A 24,772-nucleotide genomic window follows, 5' to 3' on the forward strand; every position below is an offset into this window, starting at 1 on the left:
TGAACCGATGTCAAAACAAACCCCATTAAGCTTTGTTTAGACATTAAAGGTTAACGGCAGTTCTAGCTGTAGCTACTTGCCGCTGGATGGACGAAACTTTGCGATTTACCTAATAACATTGTTTCCTCGCGGTTGTGGTGTGGAAATTCACATAAAACGATGGGGCATCAGAGTCGGAAACGCGATTATCGGGGCTGTTTGCCACGAGTTTGTAACTTGGTATGTGCAGTCGCGTTTTTCCACCGCCGAGTCGTCCTTTCGCACGCCGCCGGCAAGCGGGCGGTGTGTTTCTCCCGCGGCGAAAAAGCCCTCGCGACGTATTTTCTCACTTTTCCGGAAGTGCCGCGCAACAGATAGCCGCGGGTAATGCGGAGCACGACAAGTATCCGACTTCTCCCTGCGAAGTGCAGGTGCAGATCGATACGCTCGTGCAGAGCTTGAACCTGGGGAGGGTGGGGGGGGGAGGAGGCTGCGGCCGTGTGGCGCAAAATTATAATTTTGCTCTCGTTGAGAGATAAAAATGATAACGAGTGTAATTTCGGCGGCCACGCCGCTTTATCCCGCAAAACTTTGGCGAGAAGCTCCGAACGAGCATCGCGTTCGTTACGCGCAAAGTACACAAAGCGCCACGAGGCGCGGCGAAAAAGCGTATTACATGCAAAAATTCTCCCGGGGATTTTCCAGTGCACTCTACACGATCAGCGGGATAAAGTTACGCGTATACCTCGAGAATCATTTCAATTCGAGGCCGCGTTTTGTGTTGTCCTCTTTCGCTCCCCTTTCTCTCTCTCTCTCTCTCTCTCTCTCTCTCTCTCTCGCGGAATATCGCTGAATTAAAACTTGCAAAGTCGGCACAGCGCCGCTTCATCGCGAAATTTCGAGTCGATCCTTTTTTTTTTCATCGTGAACGGAACATCGGGATAAAAATTATCGGGTTTCAATTTATTTCTCATTAATTATTTCCATGACGCACTGGTTGAAATTCATCCGTTCCTTATGCGCTTCCATTAGTCATGCGGTTAATCTACCGTAACTCATCAGGGAGAGGGATGTATATCAACGGGGTTTCCACGCGTTTCAGTTGCGCCGGTATATTTATGTTTGCGTGATGGCCGGTCGTAAGATGACTAATCATGGAGAAACGGTCGCTGGTAATAAGAATGTAATTAACGAAATCATAGACAGCTCGCGCGAGTGCGCGCGAGAACCTCGCGCACTTTGAAAGTACGGCACGCCCGCGGAAACGGAAGAGGGTGAGATTTGCCATTGTATCGTAACTGTCGTTAAACGAAGATAGCTCGATTAGAGTGACGACTTATAGCAGTCGCTCTGTGTGATGTACTTTATTCGACACAATGCGTTTACCCAAAAAAGAAAATAATTTCAGAACAAGCAGAATCATCTAAATTTTAGAAAATTTTATTCTTATATATGACCTCAAGAGGATTCCTCTAAGATTAAGAGAGAATAATATTATAAACGCATTATTCTTAAAGTCAGAGGGATTATATATGTTATATGTATGATGCAAATCTGATTGATTTTAATACAAATTTCCATTCTTATACACAAATTGTTTAATCTTTTTTTTAAGAGAATTACCATTTATTCTTAGTGTACTTTAATCTTACTGGTTATATTAGTTCATTTGAGAAAATTATTATAATGTATAGCGAAAAGTAATATATACATATAGATATACTTCTGGCTCCACTAGCGACTTCTACAATAAAGTAGGCACGAATGAAGTAAGATCATCGCAACAAATAAATTTCCAATCAGTTTTGTTATGGACTTCGTAGCTACAATTGATACAAGAGACAATCAAATTAACTCTTGAAATAGGAGGAAAACAGTTGGAATAATATCTAATAAATTTTAGATGAATGGTTGACTTTAATCGCTATCGAAAGAGGAATCTTTTTTCTGTAAAAAGCTTCACTCAGAATATAAGACTATGGGAAATATCACTTTACAAATAGAATACTTTTTTTGAGGTATTTCGCGCCGGGAATTGCTGTAATATCAACCGCGAAACAGAAGTAAAAGAAATATCCGTTTCTCACGCTGTCTGCCTCCGCTCGTTCCATCTCTCTCTCTCTCTCTCTCTCTCTCTCTCTCTCTCTCTCTGAATATCGGGGAAGTAGCCATTATATACGATTGTACCATTTTATATTAATCTCATAATTATTCAACGCGCGCACCATTTCCGCGACGGTGGAGAGTAATTAATAATGGGTCATATTCTCTGGCTGCGCATTTAACGCCCAATATATCTGCCTCGTTTCAAGAGTCGCTCTTATCTCGTCATTTCTCGTTATATCTCAATTCGGAAATTCTCTTAAATTCTCGTAATTTTATTCCGACCCGACGACGGTCTCTTAGCGAGCGAAATGCGCAGTGAAAATGCAAACGGTTACGCATTTGTTGCTATTGCGGTAATGTTAATTGCACCGTGTCTTCCTGCAGCATATTTCTGAAATTAAACAATAAAGGACTCGTCCGGACAATGGACAATTTGAACGCTGACTGTCGAGAGTCAGAATCGCGCTAAAACGACGCGGCTCTAACAGACGGCTTTAATATCGAAATGATACAGCCGTTTGTTTAGCATAATAAATATATATGCAAAATTACAATAAAAACTGACCGATGCGAGCGATACACGTGACGATTTAATTATCATGCATTGTACGGAAACGTTGATTAACTAAAATCGCCGGTAATTAGCTGCCACCGTATTCTCCGTAATATATGGAGCGACATGAATAATTAAAATATCCGGCGTACACAAATGAGGTGGAAACGAAAGCTCAGCGATAAGCTGAACGACGTAAATGGCCGAGAGAGCTCGCAGAGACTCCGATTAGCTTCATCTCTCTCATATTTCGATCTTCAATCAAACCTGAATCTCGAGAAAAAAGTCTAAAAAAGGATTATCGCGATCGTCATTATTACACTAGGAAAAATGTATTGTTGCGTGAACCAACATTTTGTTGTAACAACAAAACAATGTGGTTTAAAATATGCCCAACAGAACTGTTTAGTTCCTGTTAACTTTTGTTATAGCAATCAGAAAGCCTTAACTATATGAGTTTCGTTAAAAATACTATAATCTTTTCTTAATATATAAAATCTAAATTCTAGCGCACGGAAAGACAAAATAGTATCCATCGGGCATTATTTTAGTTTATGTAAAATAACATTTCGTTATTATGTAATTTTTTATGAATAAAATAACTAAAATGCTTAATTTTTATGCATGAAACCTAAGAAGAAAATCATTTGGTCCAGAGAACAAAGCAGAAGAATATATTTAGTTGAGGCAACTAAATATTTTGTTATATAAAACAAGACATTTAGTTGCTGTCAAAAAATCCCTCAGCTAAACAGTTTTGTTAGAGATACTAAATTTTCTTCCCTCGTGCGAGATATATCGAAGCTTCGTGCTGTGTTGAGCTTTCGCTGTTGAGCGTGAACGCGAATAACACGCGTGGGAGTCCGCTTCCGTGCTGCAAAACCTCTCGCGTCCCCATGAAAATATCGCAATCGACGATGCGAGCGCGGCGGCGGCGGCGGCGGCGGCGGCGGCGGCTGTTCGATTTCGAGAGACGCGTGGAATCGCGCGCGTTATATCGAGAACGTTGGGCGCGCATGTGAATCCGCAGTGCAGACTGCGGTAACCTCGCGTCTGTTGCAACTCGGGGGTTCGTTCACCTCGTTGTTATGCGGACTGATGAACGAAAAAGGATCGCACGTGATCCCACCTGGGGGAAGTGGAGTCATGCGGATAACAAGCGCAGTCGGCGCGCGGCCGAGGAGCTCAAGCGCGTCAAATCGAGCGCGCGCTGTCGGGCGTGATTCAAAAGTCGCGCGGATGGATAATTCATCCTTTTCGACTCGCAGCCATTCCGTCGCGTGTCAATCGCGTGCTAGTCGCGCTACCGATCGATGCTCACGTGCACACACACACACACACACACAGAAATTTTCTCTCTCTCTCTCTCTCTTTCTCTTTCTCGTGAAAGACGAATACGCAGCGCGATCGCGCTCGGACCAAGATTGAAGCTCCGTCGCCAAAAGCCTGCGCATAAGAAAGCACCGCGAGCACAGGTGATCTCGAAAGAACCGCACAGCCCGGGGCGTGTTCTAATTACGTTGTAATCCTGGATAAAAGACTCTCCAACACGTGTAACTCTCCGAAGGAGACGTCTGTCGTAATTAAGTGCCGTCGAGTGTCGGTCCGTACACGTATCTTGCGGCACGTTGTGTGCGTGTGTGTGTGTGTATGTGTGTATTGTGTGTATGTATCTCGTCCTTTGTGCGCTGCATCAGTTGCGCGCGCGCGCGGACGCTGAAAATAGATCTCTAGAAAATAGAATGCATGGACGGGAGTCGCTGATAAAATCGTTTTTATCCACCTACGCGAGCGGAAGTGAGAAGACCGCTCGCGCTTTATACGAATAAAAGGCGCGCTTCCGCCTTTCGGCGGATGCTCTCAGCGAGCACGAAGGGTGCTCGGGGCGATTCGCGGCCATTGTCGAAAGTATCCACCGAAGCCTCCTTCTCTCAATATCCCTTTCCTTTCTTCTTATCGGGCGCGCCCTCTTAGTTTCGACGGCGAGGATGAAATCGGCGTCCCCCGCCGATGAAAATCGTCAATTCTCGATCGCGCGGAAAAAAAGTCACAGAGCGCGCGCGGCGCGATGCTAGAGAAAGGAAAGATGCGGCAACAACATTCAGCGGCCGCGATCGATGCCGCTGACGGTGATTAAAACTTTAAACAACGCCGCGCCGCGCCGGCCGCGGCGTTGCTTCAACTTTCACGCTCGAGTAGGAGAAAAAGAGCAGCACTACTTTTGCCCGGCGAATGACGCGATACATAATTCAGCGAGAAATAGCAGTCGTCGCTCGGCGCGTCGGAAATATGAAGACGCACGCGGTACCGCGCACGGCTGGATCTTTATTTCACGACGAAGACAAAGAGAGGGGGGAGGAGGGCACTATGAAATACAGCTAAAGAGAGAGAGAGAGAGAGAGAGAGAGGAAGAAAAAAACGAAGACGACGCGCTCACCGCCGCGAAGTAAGAAAAGATACCTCCTCCTCGCGTAGGTACAGTCCCGAAGAAAGCGGGAAACGAAACGGAGAGAAGCGGAGTATTGATTATCCGCATCCAGATATGCGGTATCGTGCGATATCAGAGAGCGCGATAGAAGTGTCTCACTCACTGGGTGAAACGGCCGCCGGTTGAACGAACGGGAATAAATCGTACGACTTGTGCAGCACACCTGGCCGCGCGCGCTTTGTCGAGCAACCTTATGCGTTATGCGGACGCTGACGCGAGCCGCATAAAAGCGCGATTTATATTTTCGCTCGTGTCAAACGGCGGACCGGAGGCGTCCTTGCATAAAGCGTGCAGCATAAAGCGCACCGCCGCCGCCGCTGCTTGCAGTCGATGGCAAAACAAGCCACATCGGCCATTCTCGAGGCTTCGAGCCGAGCTGAAACAATGGCAGCCGCCCGCTGGCAAGAAGTGAGGCATATTTTACCTAATTATTGCGCGCAGCGCGACTCTGCAATTTCATCGCAGAAGTAAGTTCATGCGATTGAGCGGCTGTACTATTACATCAATTATCCGTGTATATGCCTGTGCGCGCCGGGCAGTCTACTTTCTTGCGACGACGATCTTGGCGTCGACGAGGAGAGCCGCTGAATGCATTTCGAAAGAGCTGGCACGATCGACTTCGCCGCGTCTGGCTGCGCTTGACATCTCGCCCGCGCGGCTTTTTGTCGTTCATGACTTATGTCCTGTCGAACAGACAGAGCACGGTCATGCGGAAACGCGCTCGTTGCAAAAGAGAGGAGAGATTTGTAAAGTGTCGTCGCGAGTTTACAAACGACGACAATTTAGCCAAAATCCCGCGCACGCATGATCGACGAGCGAGGCGCGCCGCGAAAGATCGAAATAATAACATTGTCGTGGGAAGCAGAGAACGGGTCCGCCAAAAAGCCGGGCCAGGGTGGGCTTTGGCCGAGGAGGGTGGCTTTGCATTTGAAATTGCGAGCGGCAAGGCAGCTTGAGCGCGGAAGCGACGAGGGATGCAAATTGCTTGCGTCGGCTATCGCCTGCAACGAGACGATGCTTCATATTTGCACCGTCGCTGCCGGCCGGCCGCAATTTCGGTCCACGCGGCCAGAGATACGCGGCCGGAGGAGGAAGTCCTATTTACACGCACCGCGATCCTCCCGACGTATTACACCGGACTTCCTTCAATTTCGCGCGGGACGCGCTTTCAACGCGTCGGCTCGCTCGCGCGCGCGCGTCAGTTATTAGGTGTACAAATTAATTGTCGGCCTTTTTGACCAACTTTGACATTTATTTATCAAAATACAAACTCAATCTTCGAAGTAATGTCCTTCGTTTTCTATACGTTTTCGCCATCTCTCAGGCAATTGTCGGATTCCAGATCGGAGAAATGATGGTGGTTTTAATTCAGTGAATTCATCGAGGCTTTTTGCGACTTGTTCGACTGACTTGAATTGAGAGAATCAGCTAGGTGGTGCTGTAAGGATCGAAGTAGATGGTAATCCGAAGGGGCCAAGTATGGAGAATACGCCACGCATGGGGGAGAATTTCCCAACCTAAATCTGAAATGGTTTCCAGAGTCTTTTTTGCTATGCAGGGCCGGGCATTATCCTGCAGCAGTATTATTGTCTTTCTCTCACTGCCGATAAACGGTCTTTTTTCTTCAAGTATGTAATTCACGCGGATCATCTGTTGTTGGTAGAGCTCAGAAATGACGGTCTGACAAGTTTGGTAAGGATTCTTGTTCAAAATTTGCTCCAACTTCTCGTATCCCACTCTTTTTGGTTGACCAGGGCGTTCGCTATCTTGAAGGTTGAAATTTCCCTCTCCGGACTGTTGGAACCATTTTTTACACGTGTTGTACGATACAGAGTTTTCAAACTGAACAAATAATTTCTTTCGCCGCGTTTTTTTTTAAGTTGAAATGCGAAAAAAGGCAGCGCCTCAAATGCTGTTTCTGGAATGACATCGCGTCTACAACTGATTTTTCAGGTTATGTTCACAGTAGGATCAAGTATCATACCTCATCTTAAAGCTAAAAGATGGCACTTCAAAATGACTACGTAGCGCACTCGAAAAAATGTATTGTTGCGTGAACCAAAATTTTGTTGTAGCAACGAAATAATTTGGTTAAAATATGCCCAACAAAACTGTTTAATACCAAACCAAAAAGCTTGAACTATATGAATTTTGTTAAAAATACTATAATTTTTTCTTAATATATAAAATCTAAATTTTAGCGCACAAAAGACAAAATAGTATCCATCGGGCATTATTTCAGTTTATGTAAAATAATATTTCGTTATTATGTAATTTTTATGGGTAAAATAATTATGATGTTAATTTTTATATATGAAGTCTAAGAAGAGAATCATTTGGTCCAGAGAACAAAGCAGAAAAATATATTTAGTTTGGACAACTAAATATTTTGTCACATAAAACAAGATATTTGATCGCTATTAAAAAAATCCCTCAACTAAACAGTTTTGTTAGAGATACTAAATTTTTTCTCCTAGCGCGGGAAAAATATTCCAATTTGAATAGGTTCGATGTAATCGATGAAAGTAGAATGTAGGGGCTGAGAATTAATTTGTTTTATGGATAAAACAACTGAAATGCTTGATTTTTATACATGAAGTCTAAGAACAAAACCATTTGGTCCAGAGAACAGAACAGAAAAATATGTTTAGTTTGGACAACTAAATATTTTGTCACATAAAACGAGATATTTGATAGTTATTAAAAAATCCCTCAACTAAACAGTTTTGTTACAGATACTAAATTTCTTTTCCTAGCGCGGGAAAAATATTCCAATTTGAATAGGTTCGATGTAATCGATCAAAGTAGAATGTAGGGGCTGAGAATTAATTTGTTTTATGGATAAAACAACTAAAATGCTTGATTTTTATACATGAAGTCTAAGAACAAAACCATTTGGTCCAGAGAACAGAGCAGAAAAATATGTTTAGTTTGGACAACTGAATATTTTGTCACATAAAACGAGATATTTGATTGTTATTAAAAAATCCCTCAACTAAACAGTTTTGTTACAGATACTAAATTTTTTTTCCTAGCGCGGGAAAAATATTCCAATTTGAATAGGTTGGATGTAATCGATGAAAGTAGAATGTAGGGGGTTAAGAATTAATTTGTACACCTAATAGAACCGACCGATCTACGTCGCGGAAGTTGAACGCTGCTACCTACCGCCGCGCTTCGGAACGTAATATCTCGCATATCGATCGAATCGCAATGTGTATGGCCGCGACACAGCGCGCGACGCGTGCCAAGGTGATACGTGCACGCATGGACGTCGGAAAGACGCCGAAGGTTCGGAAGCGTTGCGGCGTGCAGACGTCCGCAAATATGCAATTTGAGATGGAACGGCGCGGGAAGGACGATCTGTTATTCCGGACGTTCCTTAAATACCCCTCAGGGCTTTCCACTCGCTCTCCCTCTTTCTCTCTTTCTCCGTTTCAGAACTTTTCCATTATTCGGAAAAGCCCGCGCACTTTGCAAGGAGTAAGCTCGCGAGTTCACGTTCGTATAATGCGGAAGCGCCTTATCTTTCGAGTCCGAGCGGAATAACGAACAAATGGAGATGGTATTAACCTCACCTAGGACTCAGGACTCTCCATGCAGGTCCAAGCGATACCGAAATCCAAGAGACGTCTGTAGTTGTCTAAAGAACTACTTTTTAGACGTTTTTCTAAAAGTCTACGCTGCTCGGAGAAATCACCAAGCGGTCAGTCATGCGTTTCTATCGTCAAATTACTCAGCGATAAGCTCGATCAATCTTTTTTCACAGGAAACAAATGATATAAACAGGCGAATATTGCGCGAAGTTTAACTTATCCTAGAAGCTTATCCGTGTATAATAATTATGATGGCACGATAATTAGAAGAAGATGATAATTTTAGCTTCCCCTCCGTCTCAATCTAAATGATAATTAAGTTGTGCGACTTCCCGGGTCGCGGTTTCGTTGGGTACACCAAGCAGAAGTTGAAGTTCTACGTCTCTGCACAGGTTGTACCGTCCTTACTTATCAGTGGATTTCTTGCCCTTAAGATGGGGGGGGAAGGGACACGGTAACGCTCTTGGTAAATGCACGAAAGTCTTGGCGCGGCAAATTTCGCGCTCGGGAAATACGAGGCCGGGTTTTCGCGTCTTGTGTACGCGAAACAAGAACGTCCCGCTTTCGGCAGCGCCGGCGAGTTGATTTTCGCGAGATTCGCTACGAGACGGTGTAACAAGTAGAGTCGTCGCTGCTGCAACGTCGTTCGTTTTCGTGCAATCTTTACACAACGCCGTGACGCGGCACCGCGACTGGATAATGCGATAACTGCCGCATGTTACGACGTAAATAAATACTATAGCTATATATTATATGCCGTTTATTGATCTATTTGGTATAATTTATACTTAGCGCCTCGCACACGTTGGTTGTTACACATTATAACCCGAACAATCGCGGGCGCTTTTGATAAAGCTGCCTCTCTTTCTCTCTCTCTCTCTCTCTCTCGAAATCGTCGTAACTGTTTTAATATACAGGATGTTTACGACCACTCGTCCACCAAAATTTTTTTGAAATCGCGACATTTTAGGGAAAAATGTTTCAGACAAAAGTTGTATGGTTTAAGGGGAAACGTAAAACAACTATATCAGTTTGTTTACAGATGCCGCCACTTTCGAGATATTCACTGATCATTATTTTTCTTAAGTGGAAACTCCAATTTTTTATTATATCATCTTTTTCTACCAATTAATTTGAACAACTTTTGTCTGAAACATTTTTTTATTTGCCTAATTGTTTTTTTTTAGATATTTATGGAAAACTTGGTAACTTCTTCAATATTTTACTTATGATATCTCGCTAACTGTTTGTCGGAAGAAATAATAGCATTATACTTTTTTACTCTATTTGACCTCAAAAATATATTGTTATATGCAATAGTGCCTTAACTTTTGTTAACTTATCGACTTTTGGAAATTTCAAAATCATCAAATTAACAAAAGTCAGGGCGGTATTATAACAATATATTCTTCAGATCAAATAGAGTAAAAAAGTCTAATACTATTTTTTCTTCCGACAAATAGTTAGCAAGGTATTGTAATTGATATAATAAAAAATTGGAGCTTCCATTTAAGAAAAGTAATGATCAGTGAATATCTCGAAAGTGTAAACAAACCATCTGTAAACAAACTGATATTACGTTCCCCTTTAAACCATACAACTTTCATCCGAAACATTTTTTCTCTAAAATATCGCGATTTCAAAAAAATTTATATAGACGGGTGGTCGTAAATACCCTGTGTAATAGTTCGTCAATTGATCGTCAGACTTTGGTCCGTAGGGAATTCACTGATAAGTTTTGGCAGCGTAAACACGGCTTTAACTTCGCGAACGACAGTACATCGACGCTTCGCGCATTGCGAAGGTGCGCGAAGAGGGACGAAGATGAATGCCCCGTCGTCTTTTTTCTCCCCGATGGGATATGAGCACGGTGAGAAAAGAACTTGGAAGCATTCTTCTCCTCCTTTATCACACTGCGCACTCCCGGATCCGCCCATAAATCACAGGTTACGAGTGCGCAGCGTTCTCATGAATATAATGATATAACACAATGCTTCCTTTGCATTTCGCGATACCTCATATTGCTATCGCATCATTTTAAATTTTCATCGATACGCGAACTGCGGCAAACCTATGCATGTAACCTATAACCGCGCGAGTAGGAGAATAAAAAAGCCCAGCGGATAAAAGCGCAGCTTTATCAAGATGGAATTGCCGCGGCAAATTACTAAAAAAATTCGCGCGACGCGTGAAATATTCGTGTAATGTCCCAGAGGGAAAGAAAGAGAGAGAGAGAGAGAGAGAGAGAGAGAGAGAGAGAGAGAGAGAGAGAGAGAGAGAGAGAGAGAGAGAGAGAGAGAGAGAGAGAGACGAGATCCTCTCGCTCCTTTACTCTAATCCTTTTACCCTGGCCTCCATCGCGATGTGAAACCTTACACGAGGGACTTGGCTCCGAAAACGCGGCAATTCGTAGTCACTCGCAGGCAAGCGCGACTCTCCTGTATCCTCCGCGACGTCTTCACGTTCCTCCGATCAATTCATCGCCTAAACTCTCCGCTCTCCAGACAAGACGCGTCTCCCTAATCACGCGGATGGATTCTCACCGTTTAGCCGCGAGGCAACCGCCGCCCCCCCCTCCCCCGTAGCTACCATTAACCGCAGACACGCGTTAGTTGCGAGTAACACGAGCAGATGCGATTTACCGTCATTTGCACAACCCGTCGTCGTGGTCGTCGTCGTCGTCGTCGTCGTCGTCGTCGTCGTCGTCGTAAGCGAGATGTAAACCGAGCGCGCGCGCGCGCGCGACGACACGTGCGAGCCGATCATTAACGCTAACCGTGACGAAGCGGCGTTCCATGAATATTCAGTAGTCCGAGCGACGAGATCACGACTTTGCGAGAAAGAGCGACGTTGGTCTACAGCTGGCTGGGCGGATGGAAATCGTATCCCGCAGCCCCCATCGAGCCTCCCTCGCCGAGGGCTCATCTCTCGCGCGAGGATTATTCCGTCCACGCACACCCCCCACACACACGCACACACACATACACACACGCATGTGCACACATACGGCCGCCTACCTGATGCTCCTACCGCGATACTGCGATGTTGGAGAGCGGTCGATGTGGGCTTGTTTAATATCGGCTTGGCACGGTGCCATTGTTGAGGCCGGCGCGATCAGACTCGATCGGCCGGCTGGATGTATGATAAGGTGTGCCGCATGATATCCGGCCGCGAAATCGCTCGTCTCGCAAGGAGTCGTCATGGCCGACGCTCGCGATCGCGCGCGCCCGCGCGACCAGAGAGAGAGCTCGATTTTTCGCTCGTGTTTCCGCGCCGCGCCGGTCGGACCGGACGTGATAATCAGTCTTGGCTTCTTCCCGGGTTACATCGAGCGACTGTGACTTCATGTTCGCAGTGATTTGACGAAGCAGGGCATGCGCGAGGAATGATGAGAAATGATGGACTTGAATATGTTATTGTGCACTAGGAGAAATATATTGTTGCGTGAGCCAAAATTTTGTTGTAACAACAAAATAATTTGGTTAAAATATGCCCGACAAAACTGTTTAGTTCCTGTAAACAAATATCTTGTTTGATTACGGTTTGTTCGTACAACGTAATACTTTTGTTATAGCAACCAAAAGAAGCTTGAACTATATGAATTTTGTTAAAAATACTATAATCTTTTCTTAATATATAAAATCTAAATTTCAGCGTACGGAAAGACAAAATAGTGTCCATTGGGCATTATTTTAGTTTATGTAAAATAACATTTCGTTATTATGTAATTTTTATGGATAAAATAACTAAAATGCTTAATTTTTGCATATGAAGTCTAAGAACAAAATCATTTGGTCCAAAGAACAAAGCAGAGAAATATATCTAGTTGAGACAACTAAATATTTTGTTACATAAAACAAGATATTTGGTTGCTATTAAAAAATCCCTCAACTCAACAGTTTTGTTAGAGATACTAAACTTTTTTTCCTAGTGTGATCAAAAAGTATCCGAACTTAATTTTTAAAAGTCAAAATTACAATTCAATCATGAAAATTCTTATAGTCTCCTTCAAAGTAGTCCGCATTGTTTGCAATGCACATATGCCAGCGTTTGACCCAGTCCTGGAAACATCGCTCATACGCGGCAGACGGTATGGCCTTCAATTCACGCAGCGATTTTTCTTTCGTGTCCTCAATCGATTCGAAACGCTGTCCGCGAAGTGGTTTTTTCAGTAGGGGGAACAGGAAAAAGTCGCAGGGGGCCATGTCTGGTGCTTGCGGAGCGACATTCGTTGAATTTTTGGAGAAAATTTTGGAGAAAATTTTGGAGAAAATTCAGGTTTTTCGGAACCAAGCCCGTCTGATGGTCCCAGTACATTGGACAAAATGTGCTGGCACGATCCAAATGATATTTCAACCTCATCTGCTCATCTCTCGCACAGTCAATCGACGATTTTGGAACACCAATTCTTTCACTTTCTCAATGTGAGCGTCATCCGTTGACGTTGATGGTCTTCCAGAGCGTGGGTCGTCTCCAACGGATTCTCGTCCTTCTTGAAACTTCTTTAACCACAAGTAAACGTACTTGTTTTCGATAAACAATCATCGCCATAAGCTTTTTGCAACATTTTGAATGCGTTTGCGAACGAAATTTCGTTCGCAACACAAAATTTCAAACAAATTCTTCGCTCCATATTTTTCGACATCGTAAAAATCGCCGTGCACAACAATCTTCACTGGCATAAAAAACTGTCACTTTCAAGCGGCTTGAAGGAACGCCATGATTTTGTCACCAAATGTGAAGGACATGTGTACCAAGTTAAGAAAGCAAACGGATTTGATTTACAGTTTACCCGCGATTTTTACAAAATAAAGTTCGGATACCTTTTGATCACAGTAGTACGTCGTTTCGTAAAATTGGGATTACGTGCAAAATACAGTCGCTCCATTTTGTCCATTGAAATCCGAAATGACCTATCACACAATACGATGTTGTTTTGCACATGATGAGGCTGCGTTGTAATCGCGAATGAAGCTGCGTCGGTTTCGCTTGACGCAGCTTCATTCGCATTAATTTGCAACGCAGCCATCTGTGTCGGAGGCTTTTAGCGAGAGCTTTTATTGGCAGGTAAATTGAGAGCGGCGATCAGTGACTTGAAACATTGACGACGTTGCCGCGTGATTTACGCGAAAAATATCGTGAGACGGCATTAGAAAAAGACGCGCGCGCTAATCACGCTTCACGGTGAAGAGGGTCGCAATTATTCACCGTAGAAGGCAAGTAATTCCGGAGAGAAGCGAGTTGAAAGGCGGGAACGCGATAGTTTGGCTGATGCTCCAAAGACTCCCATTGATCGCCGATCAATTTGCGCATCGCGGAAGCAGCTCGGAGCTTTCTTCGCTCCATCCTCGCGTTAGCCGTATCCTGCATTTTGACCCCGCACCGCGGTAATTAAAACCGATGACGGGGCAGAAATTGCGTGCGACGATGCGCAACCCCGACGAAAATTTTAATTAATCCCGGATAATTTGAGTAATTTTCTTCATCGCATCGCCACGAGAAACTCACTGCGGAAGACTCGATTAGAGTCTCGTACGCAAAAGCGCATAATTATTCTCTCCTTTCCTCTTGTTTTCTCTCTCTTTCTCTCTCTCTCTCTCTCTCTCTCTCTCTCTCCCTTTTTTAATCCATCTTCGCGGACGTTTCGAGTAATTACTTCGCGTACGCATGTCTGAAAATAACGGCGCGGCAGAGAGAGAGAGAGGGAGAGAGAGAGGCGCACGAGGCGCCTCATTAATTTAAACACCGTGTCGCGTTACTCACGCACAGAGTTTCGCCAACTGAGAGGCTCGAGATTAGAATCGATAGTTTCATAAAGTCTGCCGGAGTCGTTAGCGCGTGCAATTTGCGGATGTATCGTCGCCGTGCTCCGGCTGTGCAATCCGCCGGATGTGTACGCGCCGTGTAGGCTCTGCTCGTAAAGTGCGCGGCGTAATCGTTTGATTAAACGAGAAGAAAAAAAGAGAGAATCCTCGCGCGAGGTACCATTGAAGTACATCGTCGATGTCGCGCGCGTTTACGTATTCGTAACTTGGCGCGATCAATTCGATGTTCGGCCACATGGGCCGATTTTGTCTCTCACTCTCTCTCTCTCTCTCTCTCTCTCCTCTTGTTCGTATCCCGCGGTAATACGTGCACGTAGGTCGCGTTATTCACAAGGTAAACCTCCAGCAACGACGACGACAACGACGACGGCGCTCTAGTGAATAACAAGCCAGTTTGCAACATTTATCGCGTACGCGAACGGAAGGCGGGACGACGAATACGTTCCGCGAGTAATGGATATAAATGAACGCCCCCGCCGCGCCGTCCCGGCTCGATTTGTTCGCCGCGGGCAATTTATCACGAGTCGCGACGATATTTCTGCTTTATTACAGGGAAATAGCCGCCGGCGGAGGGGGGAGGATAAAGATGTAGACACTTTGACGCGCGCGCGAGAGAAAGAGAGAGAGAGAGAGAGAGAGAGAGAGAGAGAGGAAGGGAGAGAGAGAGAGAGAGAGGGCTTCTCACTGAACGACAGTTTCACGCTCGTCCCGCGCCGCAATAATTTATGCTCCCCCAGGTGCAGGCTCTTCGCGAGCTCTTCGTCGGCTAGGCTTCACAGCGCGCGCTATTAATGCTCGTTTAATAAATCGTTATTTGCACGAGTGAGCAGCGCGGAGGCGCTCGCGGAATTATTCGCGTAACGTGACGTTACGAAGTATTAAAAGTTGCCGTCTCACTTATCGCTCGTTCGCTCGCTCGCGCGCGCACGCCGATTTTAACGAGAAAATTCAACGACGAATTTCGTCTTACTTAATTTCCTCCAGGTCAGACGCGGACGTGCGCGGTGGCGCGTGGACGTCGCGAGGGTGCGCGTCCGTGTCCTCGTAGAAAAACGGTGCAAGCCGTGTTGGGAAAGAGCCGAACTCCAAACTTGGACGAGGTGCGGATCGCCGAAGTTCGCGAAATCAGCCGATTTGAATTCGTAAGCACGTATGCCGAGCGGGGCGAAGTTAAGACTGATGTGCGCGCGAGACAGAGAGAGAGAAACATTTTTCCGAAGCGTCGTTCGTCGTGCGAGAGCCGCGCAGCACACGTGCGGGTACGAGAATCCAAACGCGACGTTTGGATAAATTTGGGATTAACTCCGATCTACATTTTATTTATATCCGGGATAAACGTAAAAATTGGGAAGCGTCTTTTGCATTTTCTCACGTCGGTTTGCGAAACTTCCGCGAACGTTCTGTCGGCCCAGGGAGCAAAGTGAGTTTCGCGTAAAGTACTTGGAAAATCTTTACGTTTTGCGTTTTACGTTCGCTGCTTGAAGTAGAAACTACAAACACCGCATTTCGCGCAACAGTCTTTTCCGCTTCCGCTGAAAATCGACTTTCGCTCCGAAAGTGCGTTTAGCCACTCGTTGAAACACATTCCTTTATCAGCAAACGTAGGCCAAAGTTGATTTGGCTAACAGGCATAATCAAATTAGAAGGGTAAGAGAGAGAGAGAGAGAGGGAGACAGGCAGATCGTTAGACTTAATTTCATCAAGCCCATTAGAGACATAATTCGATAACATTTTCGCGGCACACAGTGAGCATAGGAAGCTCAGCTGGAGATTAGCACTAATCCGACAAGTCTATAGTGACAGATGAGAGAGAGAGAGAGAGAGAGAGAGAGAGGGAGAGGAGGGGGAAAGGGAGAGAGAGAGGGAGCTCGAATGCATCCTCATGTGATCGATGTGGCGCAACAGACTAAGTGCGAAATGTTTATACGAAACACGTCCAGATAAACCGTCAGCCGAGATAATTGCGAAAATGAGATACTTGTCTGCTGCGATTTTGCGAGACGGCGGTTATTCATTCATAATCATTAGAGATACTGGAAAGCGCCTTTTCGTTTTTATTATAAAACTTTGCATGAAAATAATAAAGTAAGTTCGATCTTAATGAAAGTTGACGTACACAATGATGAAATATTGTTAACTAGCCTGGAATTTAAATTAATTAAAATTAAAAACCCGTATTACAATCACGGAAATTGGAAGCTTTAAAATACGAAAAGAATGATGAAATATTGTTAACTAGCCTGGAATTTAAATTAATTAAAATTAAAAACCCGCATTACAACCACGGAAATTGAAAGCTTTAAAATACGAAAAGACTTTCCGCAATATCCCCAATAATTGTGTATTAATAGATGTACTCTTATTAGCACGTCGTTGTCAAAGTGGTGAAAAAGCGAGGCTCCGTTGAAGCGCTTCATCGAGATTCATCGATCATCTTTATATCGCGTTACATTTGACGCCCATCGCCGCGGACAGGCTGCGTTTCGATTGACCGTACGCGCGGAAATCGATATGGGTGTAAAAGGCGCGGGCGCAGCCGAGTTTCGTAGGAGGCAAATAATTTTTCAGTCTTCGTTCCCCGCAACAGGTTCCGTTACACAGCAAATGTTTTTACTTGTTGCATCGTGTTCGTTTTTATCGTATTCGCGTCGTCGTAATCGGTTATCTTTTCCATGCGTTTACGTACGAGACACACTCGGCCAATTGATGGGTCAATCAAATTTCCATGCCACCTCCCGGTACCGTTTTCCTTCCAATGTACTCGAGGCAGCGAGTAAAATTGCAGACTCAAGGATTGTGTCTTTCGAGTCTCTGCGGGAGAGCGTTTGCGCGCGATTGCGACCGCGCGATAAAAAATGCAATATCGCACTGACCAGCGGCGATCGGCCGTCCAAAGATCAAAATTACGCGATTCACTCCAAGTCCGTACAAACGAGCGAGCGGGATTTCGCCGCTGTGATTTTCAATATTCCGACTTGGACGGATGTCGGGTAGGAATATCGGGCGTTAGGAATATCGGGGAACGCATTACCGCGAACGAATTGAAGCGGATCGAATGAATGCGGATCGTTAGAAGAGCGCTGAACGGATCTTTCGACGCAAGAGAGTGCACAATCCTAAAGTTCCGAAACGGTTGAGCGTTAGCCGACGGAAACTGCGCGGAACGGAATGAATAAAAGATGCGGGGTGTCGGGGGACGGGGTAAAATTTCAAGAAATTGCGCAGAGGGCTCCTCCGGCGCCGCGCAGGAGCATTAAAACTGCCTGTAAGCCTCCATGTTATCCTCCACGGCGATAGATAGCCGGATAGGCTTTAGGGATGCAGCCGGAGGAAGATTCGAGAAAAATTACGAGCCAACAGATAAGGGGGATAACTTTTCATACGCGAGCGAGAAAGCGGCGCTGGCTTGAGAACTCCCGAGATTATGCTAATACCCGCCGGGAGAGGAAAGGAGGGAGGGATTTCCGGCAGGATTACGAGCAAGGAGACGTTTAAAAACACCTGGATTTGTTAACATTTATTACGCCTAATTGACGATCAAACGATTAAAAGAATTAACGATCCAAAGAATTAAATATAAAATAAATAATCGTTAAAATAAAATGGTCAGTATAAAATTTTGACGATATAAAATTTCGAGGAAATTCCGGTATAGAAATTTTATATAATATTTATTTTAGTAAAATTTATTTTAATAGAATTTATTTATTATTCTGATATAAAATTTATTTTAACAAAATATATTTCTTGACTTTACGAAAAATGTAAATTCTACGTGTAGTGTGTGATCATATCACACCGTAGGAGGTGTAAATTCTGGATGTATCGCGGACGTCGTTGAAAAGTCTCTCTTTGACAAACAAATACCTCGCGTCATGAGAGATTGGATTCGCATCCATCCTCGACTCGCGCCCTCCTTCCTTTCCTCCCTCGGACAATGCAAGAAAACAAGAACACATTTCGCAGTAATGAGACGATCTTTATTCCGAGTATACGACATTTTTACGGATTCATGATCGCGTATAAATATGAGATGAGCCGGAAGGAAGGGAACCGCAGCGTGGCTCACGGCGTCCCTAAAAATCGATAGCTCTCGGAGATGTCGACAGGCATAACACGCGCTCGATAACGCGGACCGAGCCCCCGATGTAACCCCCGAAAAATTGACCCGACAAATCCTGCCGACATGATTTCGCCGCTCTCGTCGGCGCGTCGCGTCGATATCGATCTGTCTGGTCGTTATAGTCGAGCGCCTGATACAATATTTGTCGCGACATGAAAGCGTCACGCGTCAGCAAACACCCGCGCGCTCACCTTCGACGGCGAGCGGCTTACACGAGGTTTTACGCATTAACACCGCATCACTCGTCTCGCTCATAAGAAGTGTTCACTCGCACTTTAACCCCACGGATAATATTGCTCGCGTGTCGTGCGCGGACGCGCACAAGTGTAAATTATGCACGGCGGAGAAGCGAGCGAGCGCGCGCGACGTGTTCGACGACGCTGAAACGTAATATCGCCGCATCTGCGATAACCCCATCTAATCGCTGAAAGAACGAAAGGTCTCATTCGGTTGCGGGTTGTTTGCCGCAAATGCGCCACGTAACGTCGCTGGCGTGGTGCCACTCGCGCGTCGTATCTTTTACGCGGCACGCCAACGTTATCGGCAACGCTAGGCTCATCGTAAACGATGACAAACGACGTCTCTCTCGATCTCTCTCAGCCGCCCATCAGACGCGCCCGGCCAGCGTCTTTTGGAGTGTCTCATTGCGTGAAAACGACCTCTTGCCGAACTTACGGTTCTACCTGCAATCCTACACGTAGCCTGAGTTCGTTCCCGTCGATACGTTGTAACGCGTCGAGAGCTACGTTAATTGCACGTGGAGAGTGTTGGCTACGGGATATTAATAACATAAGGGACTTGCTCGTTAATCTGAGAACAAGAGAGAGTAAGGGGGAAAAGTCTCTCTTGTCTGAAACACATGCCGACGCGCGCTGGGGAAACGAGACTCTCTCTCTCTCTCTCTCTCTCTCTCTCTCTCTTTCTCGTGCTTGCAACTGCACGGTTCAACGGATGGGCAAAGCGCGATCGAATTTTTCGTATTATTAGAAAGCAGAAAGAGGCAAAAGGCACTGGGTGGCATAGACGACCTTGCGATCTCTCGCTCTGTCGCGGGCAACGCGCTATTAATATTGCAATTATTAGCGCTCGCACCGTGGGTGTATCGAACAACAGCGCGCGCGAAAGTCGCGCGGCTAAAGGTCACCGGTGCCGAAAGTAAGTTGCCGCAAAGAGAGTCGCATAGCGCGTCGCAATTAGAACGTCCGGCCTCGTCGTCCGCTCTTGCGAAAATCTCGTCCATGATCTCGCCGGGATCAGAGGTGCGAGCGTCGGCTCGGCTGCACCGAGCGAAACTGTACGTGCGAGTGTGTGGAGCAAGACGAGACGAGAATAGGAGAGAGAGAGAGAGAGAGAGAGAGAGGAAGAGAGTGAGAGAGAGAGAGAGAGAGAGAGAGAGAGAGAGAGAGAGAGAGAGAGAGAGAGAGAGAGAGAGAGAGAGTAAGAGAGATAGAGAGAGAGAGAGAGAGAGAGAGAGAGAGAAAGAGAGAGAGAGAGAGAGAGAGAGAGAGGAGAGGAGAGGAGAGAGAGAGAGAGAGAGAGAGAGAGAGAGAGAGAGAGAGAGAGAGAGAGAGAGAGAGAGAGAGAGAGAGCAAGCTTACCTTCCGCGGTCGTCAGCTCCGATGGGTCCGGTAGACCGAGGGCTGGCCGATCGAGGATAATCCAGAAGACCAAGACGGCGCAGAACAGTCGCAGGGCGATTGGTCTGCACCGACGGAGGGTTCCCGATGATGACGACGACGACGGCGAATACGTCGGCGACGGACAGGCCGTCGCGGCGACGCGCATCTCTACGACTGCTGGCTCCTGGCACGCGGCACACCTGCGGCCTACGCGTCGTATTCGCACGCACGCACCCGCGGCCGTACGTACCTGCACGCCCGCCCACGCAGGTCAACCCTGCCTGGCCTACTTCCGGTATCACATCTCCGGCCGATCGCGGAGGCGCGCGCGATCGATCACGCGCATAGTCGCCGCGGGACCCGACGCCGTAGCTCTCACCCCCGCCGACCCTCCTCGTGGATCCCCCGCGCGCTTCGGCGATCTAGCGGTGGTCCTCGTTGTCGTCGGTAGGCGAACACGCCGAAAGCGCGGCGCGGCGACGCGCCTCAGCTCGGGCTCTCCTTCGCTCGAGCGAGGGGAGAAAGCAGCTCGTGACGCGACGCGACGCGACGCGACGCGACGCGACGCGGTTCCGTCGAGACGGCCGAATGCGACGAGGCTGAAGAGCGCGCGTTGCGGACGCACCACCGGGGGTGCTGGTGGACGACGGTCTGATCTCGCTCGCTCGCTCGCGAACCGTTCTACGTGCTCCGTGAGGATTGCGTCGCGCAGCGGAGAGGCGCGGGCACCAAGCAACGACCGACCGGTCTCTGCCTGCTTTGCCTGCCTGCCTGCCTGCCTGCCTGCCTGCTTGCTTGCCTGCCTGCCTGCCTGCCTGCCTGCTGCTTGCTTGACTCGCCCCGCGGGTCGCGTCGCGTCGCGACGCCAGGGCGCCGACGTCCTGCGCAATACAGCCGAGCCACGTTTCCTCCACCCCCTTGGCCGCCGCCGCCGCCGCCGCTGCCGCCGCCGCCGCCGCGGCCGCCACCACCGACGGTGGCGGCGGTGTTGTACCGCGCCGCGGCGTCCACCCCCTTGGACCTCCCGCGCGCGCGGACGACGGCGGCGGCGGCGACGGAGCGCGCGCTACCTCTGAGTCATTCCTCGGGCAAGACCCGCCGATGCACCGTGGCGTAAATATGCACGATCGTCGGCACGACCCTCCGCGACGTATACGTCGTCGATACCGTGGCCGCGACCGTGTGGTGGTAATGACGCAGCGCGCGCGGCCCGCGATCGTGCACCCACCCCGTCGTTCCCTCCCGCGGAGGGCTGCACGAGCGACGGCCGCGGCGGCATCGGGGCTGGACGCGACGCGACACGACGCGACGCGACGCGACGCGACGCGACACCCGGCCGGCGCCGTGCGACGGCGAGCGCGCGGGGGTGTTTCAGCACACTGCGTGGCCGTTAATGTTGAATGATGCCGAGGGTGTCTTGGCCCTCGACGGAGGGAGCGTTCTCCTTGGGGCGGATCAAAATCGATTGTTCGCCGTGCCAGGCGGCGGTGCTCCTCCTCAACTCGCCGCTCGCGACCCCGCGCGATTTGACCATTCGTGGCGCGAAATTGGGAATTTGATCACTCGGCCGAAGAACGTGACGTTGCGGTGAAATGTGGCCGCGGAGACGCATCGGTCACTTCGGGAATTGAATGTCTGGAGAGAGTTGCCCTCTGGTAGAGTCCAATTGGACGCTGCTTCGGCAAGTTTGAAGATTTTTGGGCGAGGGAGGGGGGGGGATTGCGGCTGCTGCTCAAACGGCACGCAGCCTCGACGATCTTTCTTGCGATCTTTATTCGCTCGAAGATTTGCAGATTCCCGCTCTCCTTTACCTTGCACAACAGTTGCACAGCGGCTCAAGAGCGTGCGTATTCCGTTCAGGGTGGCTTACATATTATACGGGTGACGTGAGTTTCCCTGAAATGTCCAGATCAGCTCGTGCGATCGTAATTTTGTTCCTTGATGTAGATCGATTACCTCTCGTCGCACAACGACGCCGACGGAAGTTGCAGTACTCGCTGTACACGTTGCTCACAAGTAAACCTCGGGGAACGTCAGGCGCCGATTTGTTTCCAATTTTTTATAGTGATTTTTTATGTCGAAATATGAAGAAGAAATCTGTTGTCATTTTTAGCTTAAATTAATTTTTTCGATTCTTTCGAAATTCTTCAAATTTTGCACAAGTACGCTATTTTATACATATTTAAAACAATGTTTCTTAAAAATATATATATCTGATTTGTTGAAACTTGCACACTCATGTCGCCGATTATGAATCAGAAGCGTTTTGTAAAATTCCAAATGGCGGATCGAATATGGCTGACGTCATTGTTGAAAGAGCGTTCGGTTTTACGCTGCATTCGACGTTGGGTAATCTTTCGGCTCACTATCCAGCAAACAGGCTCATTTTAACGTCAAAATCTGATAAAAAATGAACAAGAAATGAACAAAAAAAGAATGAACAAAAAAGAAATTGAGAAATTTCGATAAAATTGAAGAAATTAATTTCACCTAAAAATGATAACAGATTTCTTTACATTTTGACATTAAAAATAACTATAAAAAATTGAAAACAAATCGGCATCTGATATTACGGATAATTTGAAGAATAATTGAGAAAATTACGCAGCTTGTACCAATGTAATATATGTGTAGCGGTAAATATACAAAAATAAATCCGTCGCTCAGTCGAACGTTTCGATCATCGGGCGCAAATGGGGAAAAAAGTGCAGAACGTCACTCCGCCGCGGTGCAGCGCACTGGAAGCGCGCGGAGCTTGCCAAAGAGCACAATGCGTGTTCTAGAATGACGGAGCACCGGAGAGTGACCGAGATTTCACGGGTTTTGCAGGTCCGCTGTCGCGGAGCAGCGTACGTATAATTGCGGGATATTCCGGATAATTATACGCGTGTGCACGCGTTAATTAGACGAAAAGGAGACGGCGGAGAGGGCGCGGGGCGCGCAGGTAAGGGGCTTGACCGCAAATTAACGTATTTGTCGCGAGAAATAAGCGATATACCAATTACCCCGAGATAATTAAAAGGCTCCCGGTATAATAGCCGGCGGGATTTCATGTGTTTTAAGCGGTCCGTTAGGAATCGCGCGCAGATCGATCAATCCGAGGTGATAATTATCGACTCACACGTGGCCGCACGGGACACGGACGTGCTATAATTATGTGTTAAAATAACGCTACGTCGGGTCGCCTTTGATATTAAATGTGCATGCTCCGGCAACGTCATTCGCATACATGTAGCGCGATTTTTTTCTTCTCGGAATGTTCTCTCTCTCTCTCTCTCTCTCTCTCTCTCTCTCTCTTACACACTGCGCCATTCTGAACAAGGACGCGCGCGCGCAACTTTTCTGTCTTTCTTTATTTTCTCCAGTTATTCCCTTTTTTGTGTTGCGCGCCCTTAGTTATTACGTAACGTCGTGTAATCGGTCGTGCATATATCGACTTACCCTTTACTACTTATTAAGCTCTTTCGACATTAATTAGCTCCACTTAGCATCTCTCGTCCTCCTCCGCGACGTGCGCGCGGCGTGCTCGCGCGTATAATCGGGACTGTCAATTCGCCTTTTTATATTATTCAATTTCCCGTTTGAGGCGCGCGCGGCACGGAATACGAGTAAAATATCGCTTCCTTTTTATCCGGCCGTTTATAACGGCCATCTATTCCTAATAATAACTTCATTGATTATGCGATATACTTAACTCTTTCTCTCTCTCTCTCTCTCTCTCTCTCTGATTAAGTGCGGCGTATTTCTAACACCTCGTGTCATTGGAAATGCTTTCCGAAATAGTGAATCGGGCCTTTTCCTTTTAAGTCCGATCCACTCCACAGCACGTAGCAAGACACCGTTCTCTCTCTCTCTCTCTCTCTCTCTCTCTCTCTCTCTCTCTCTCTCTCTCTCTCTCTCTCTCTCTCTCTCTCTCTCTCTCTTTCTCTCTCTCTCTGTATGCGTGGTGTTCCCTTTTTAGGTAAAGCCGGCTGAACATTCTCGTTTACAGCTAAAGAGCGCTCTGACGAGTCTCTCGACCGTGCTATTTGATACGATCGTGGGGTTAATGCCGTTTGATTTATTACTATTCAACGTCGGGCACTGGCCCGCTTCACCCTGACTCATTTAACACCCGATAATTACAACGATTTTCTCGGTTTGCCTGTAATTATTCAATGCACCGTGCGATATCGCCGATTGCTCGCGAATCGACTCGCGTCGGCTCGCGCGTTCATCGCGATCGCCGGAGCGAAGAGCAGAGTCGTCGCGACGCTGTGTCAACGGGGGAGGGGGGAGGGGGTAAGACGCCCTGCGGAGGACCGATTCCTTCGATCGAGCCGGCGAGCGAGTGCCAAGAGTAAGAAAAAAAGAGTTTTAGACTCGTCGGCCACGCCGCTGGTGGCCCACTTTTACCCGGCGAGCCGGTCTTATGTAACGCTCTCGCGCGCGCTCCTCGATCCTTCTTCCGCTCACGTAAAAGCGTGCTGAGCTCCGTTAATGG

At 47.1% G+C, this 24,772-nt stretch overlaps 2 protein-coding genes across 5 annotated transcripts in view; one reads left to right on the forward strand and one right to left on the reverse strand.

The window, feature by feature from the left end:
* Positions 1 to 21,189, reverse strand: part of jus (EB domain-containing julius seizure protein) — a 42,296-nt gene extending 21,107 nt beyond the window's left edge. Inside the window, exon 1 of one of the 3 annotated variants that reach the window (XM_025305531.1) lies at positions 20,269 to 21,189. In XM_025305531.1, the coding sequence (XP_025161316.1) occupies positions 20,269 to 20,455 (187 nt within the window). In that variant the 5' untranslated portion in view covers positions 20,456 to 21,189. The remainder of the gene's footprint in view (positions 1 to 20,268) is intronic. The other 2 variants (XM_011139638.3, XM_011139637.3) reach the window with 2 other exon arrangements.
* Positions 1 to 24,772, forward strand: part of TORIP (Torsin interacting protein) — a 74,369-nt gene that overhangs the window by 28,220 nt on the left and 21,377 nt on the right. The gene's annotated exons all lie outside the window — the stretch shown is intronic.

This window comes from Harpegnathos saltator, unplaced genomic scaffold (assembly GCF_003227715.2).
Source record: "Harpegnathos saltator strain DR-91 unplaced genomic scaffold, Hsal_v8.6 scaffold12, whole genome shotgun sequence".
NCBI classification, from domain to species: domain Eukaryota; kingdom Metazoa; phylum Arthropoda; class Insecta; order Hymenoptera; family Formicidae; genus Harpegnathos; species Harpegnathos saltator.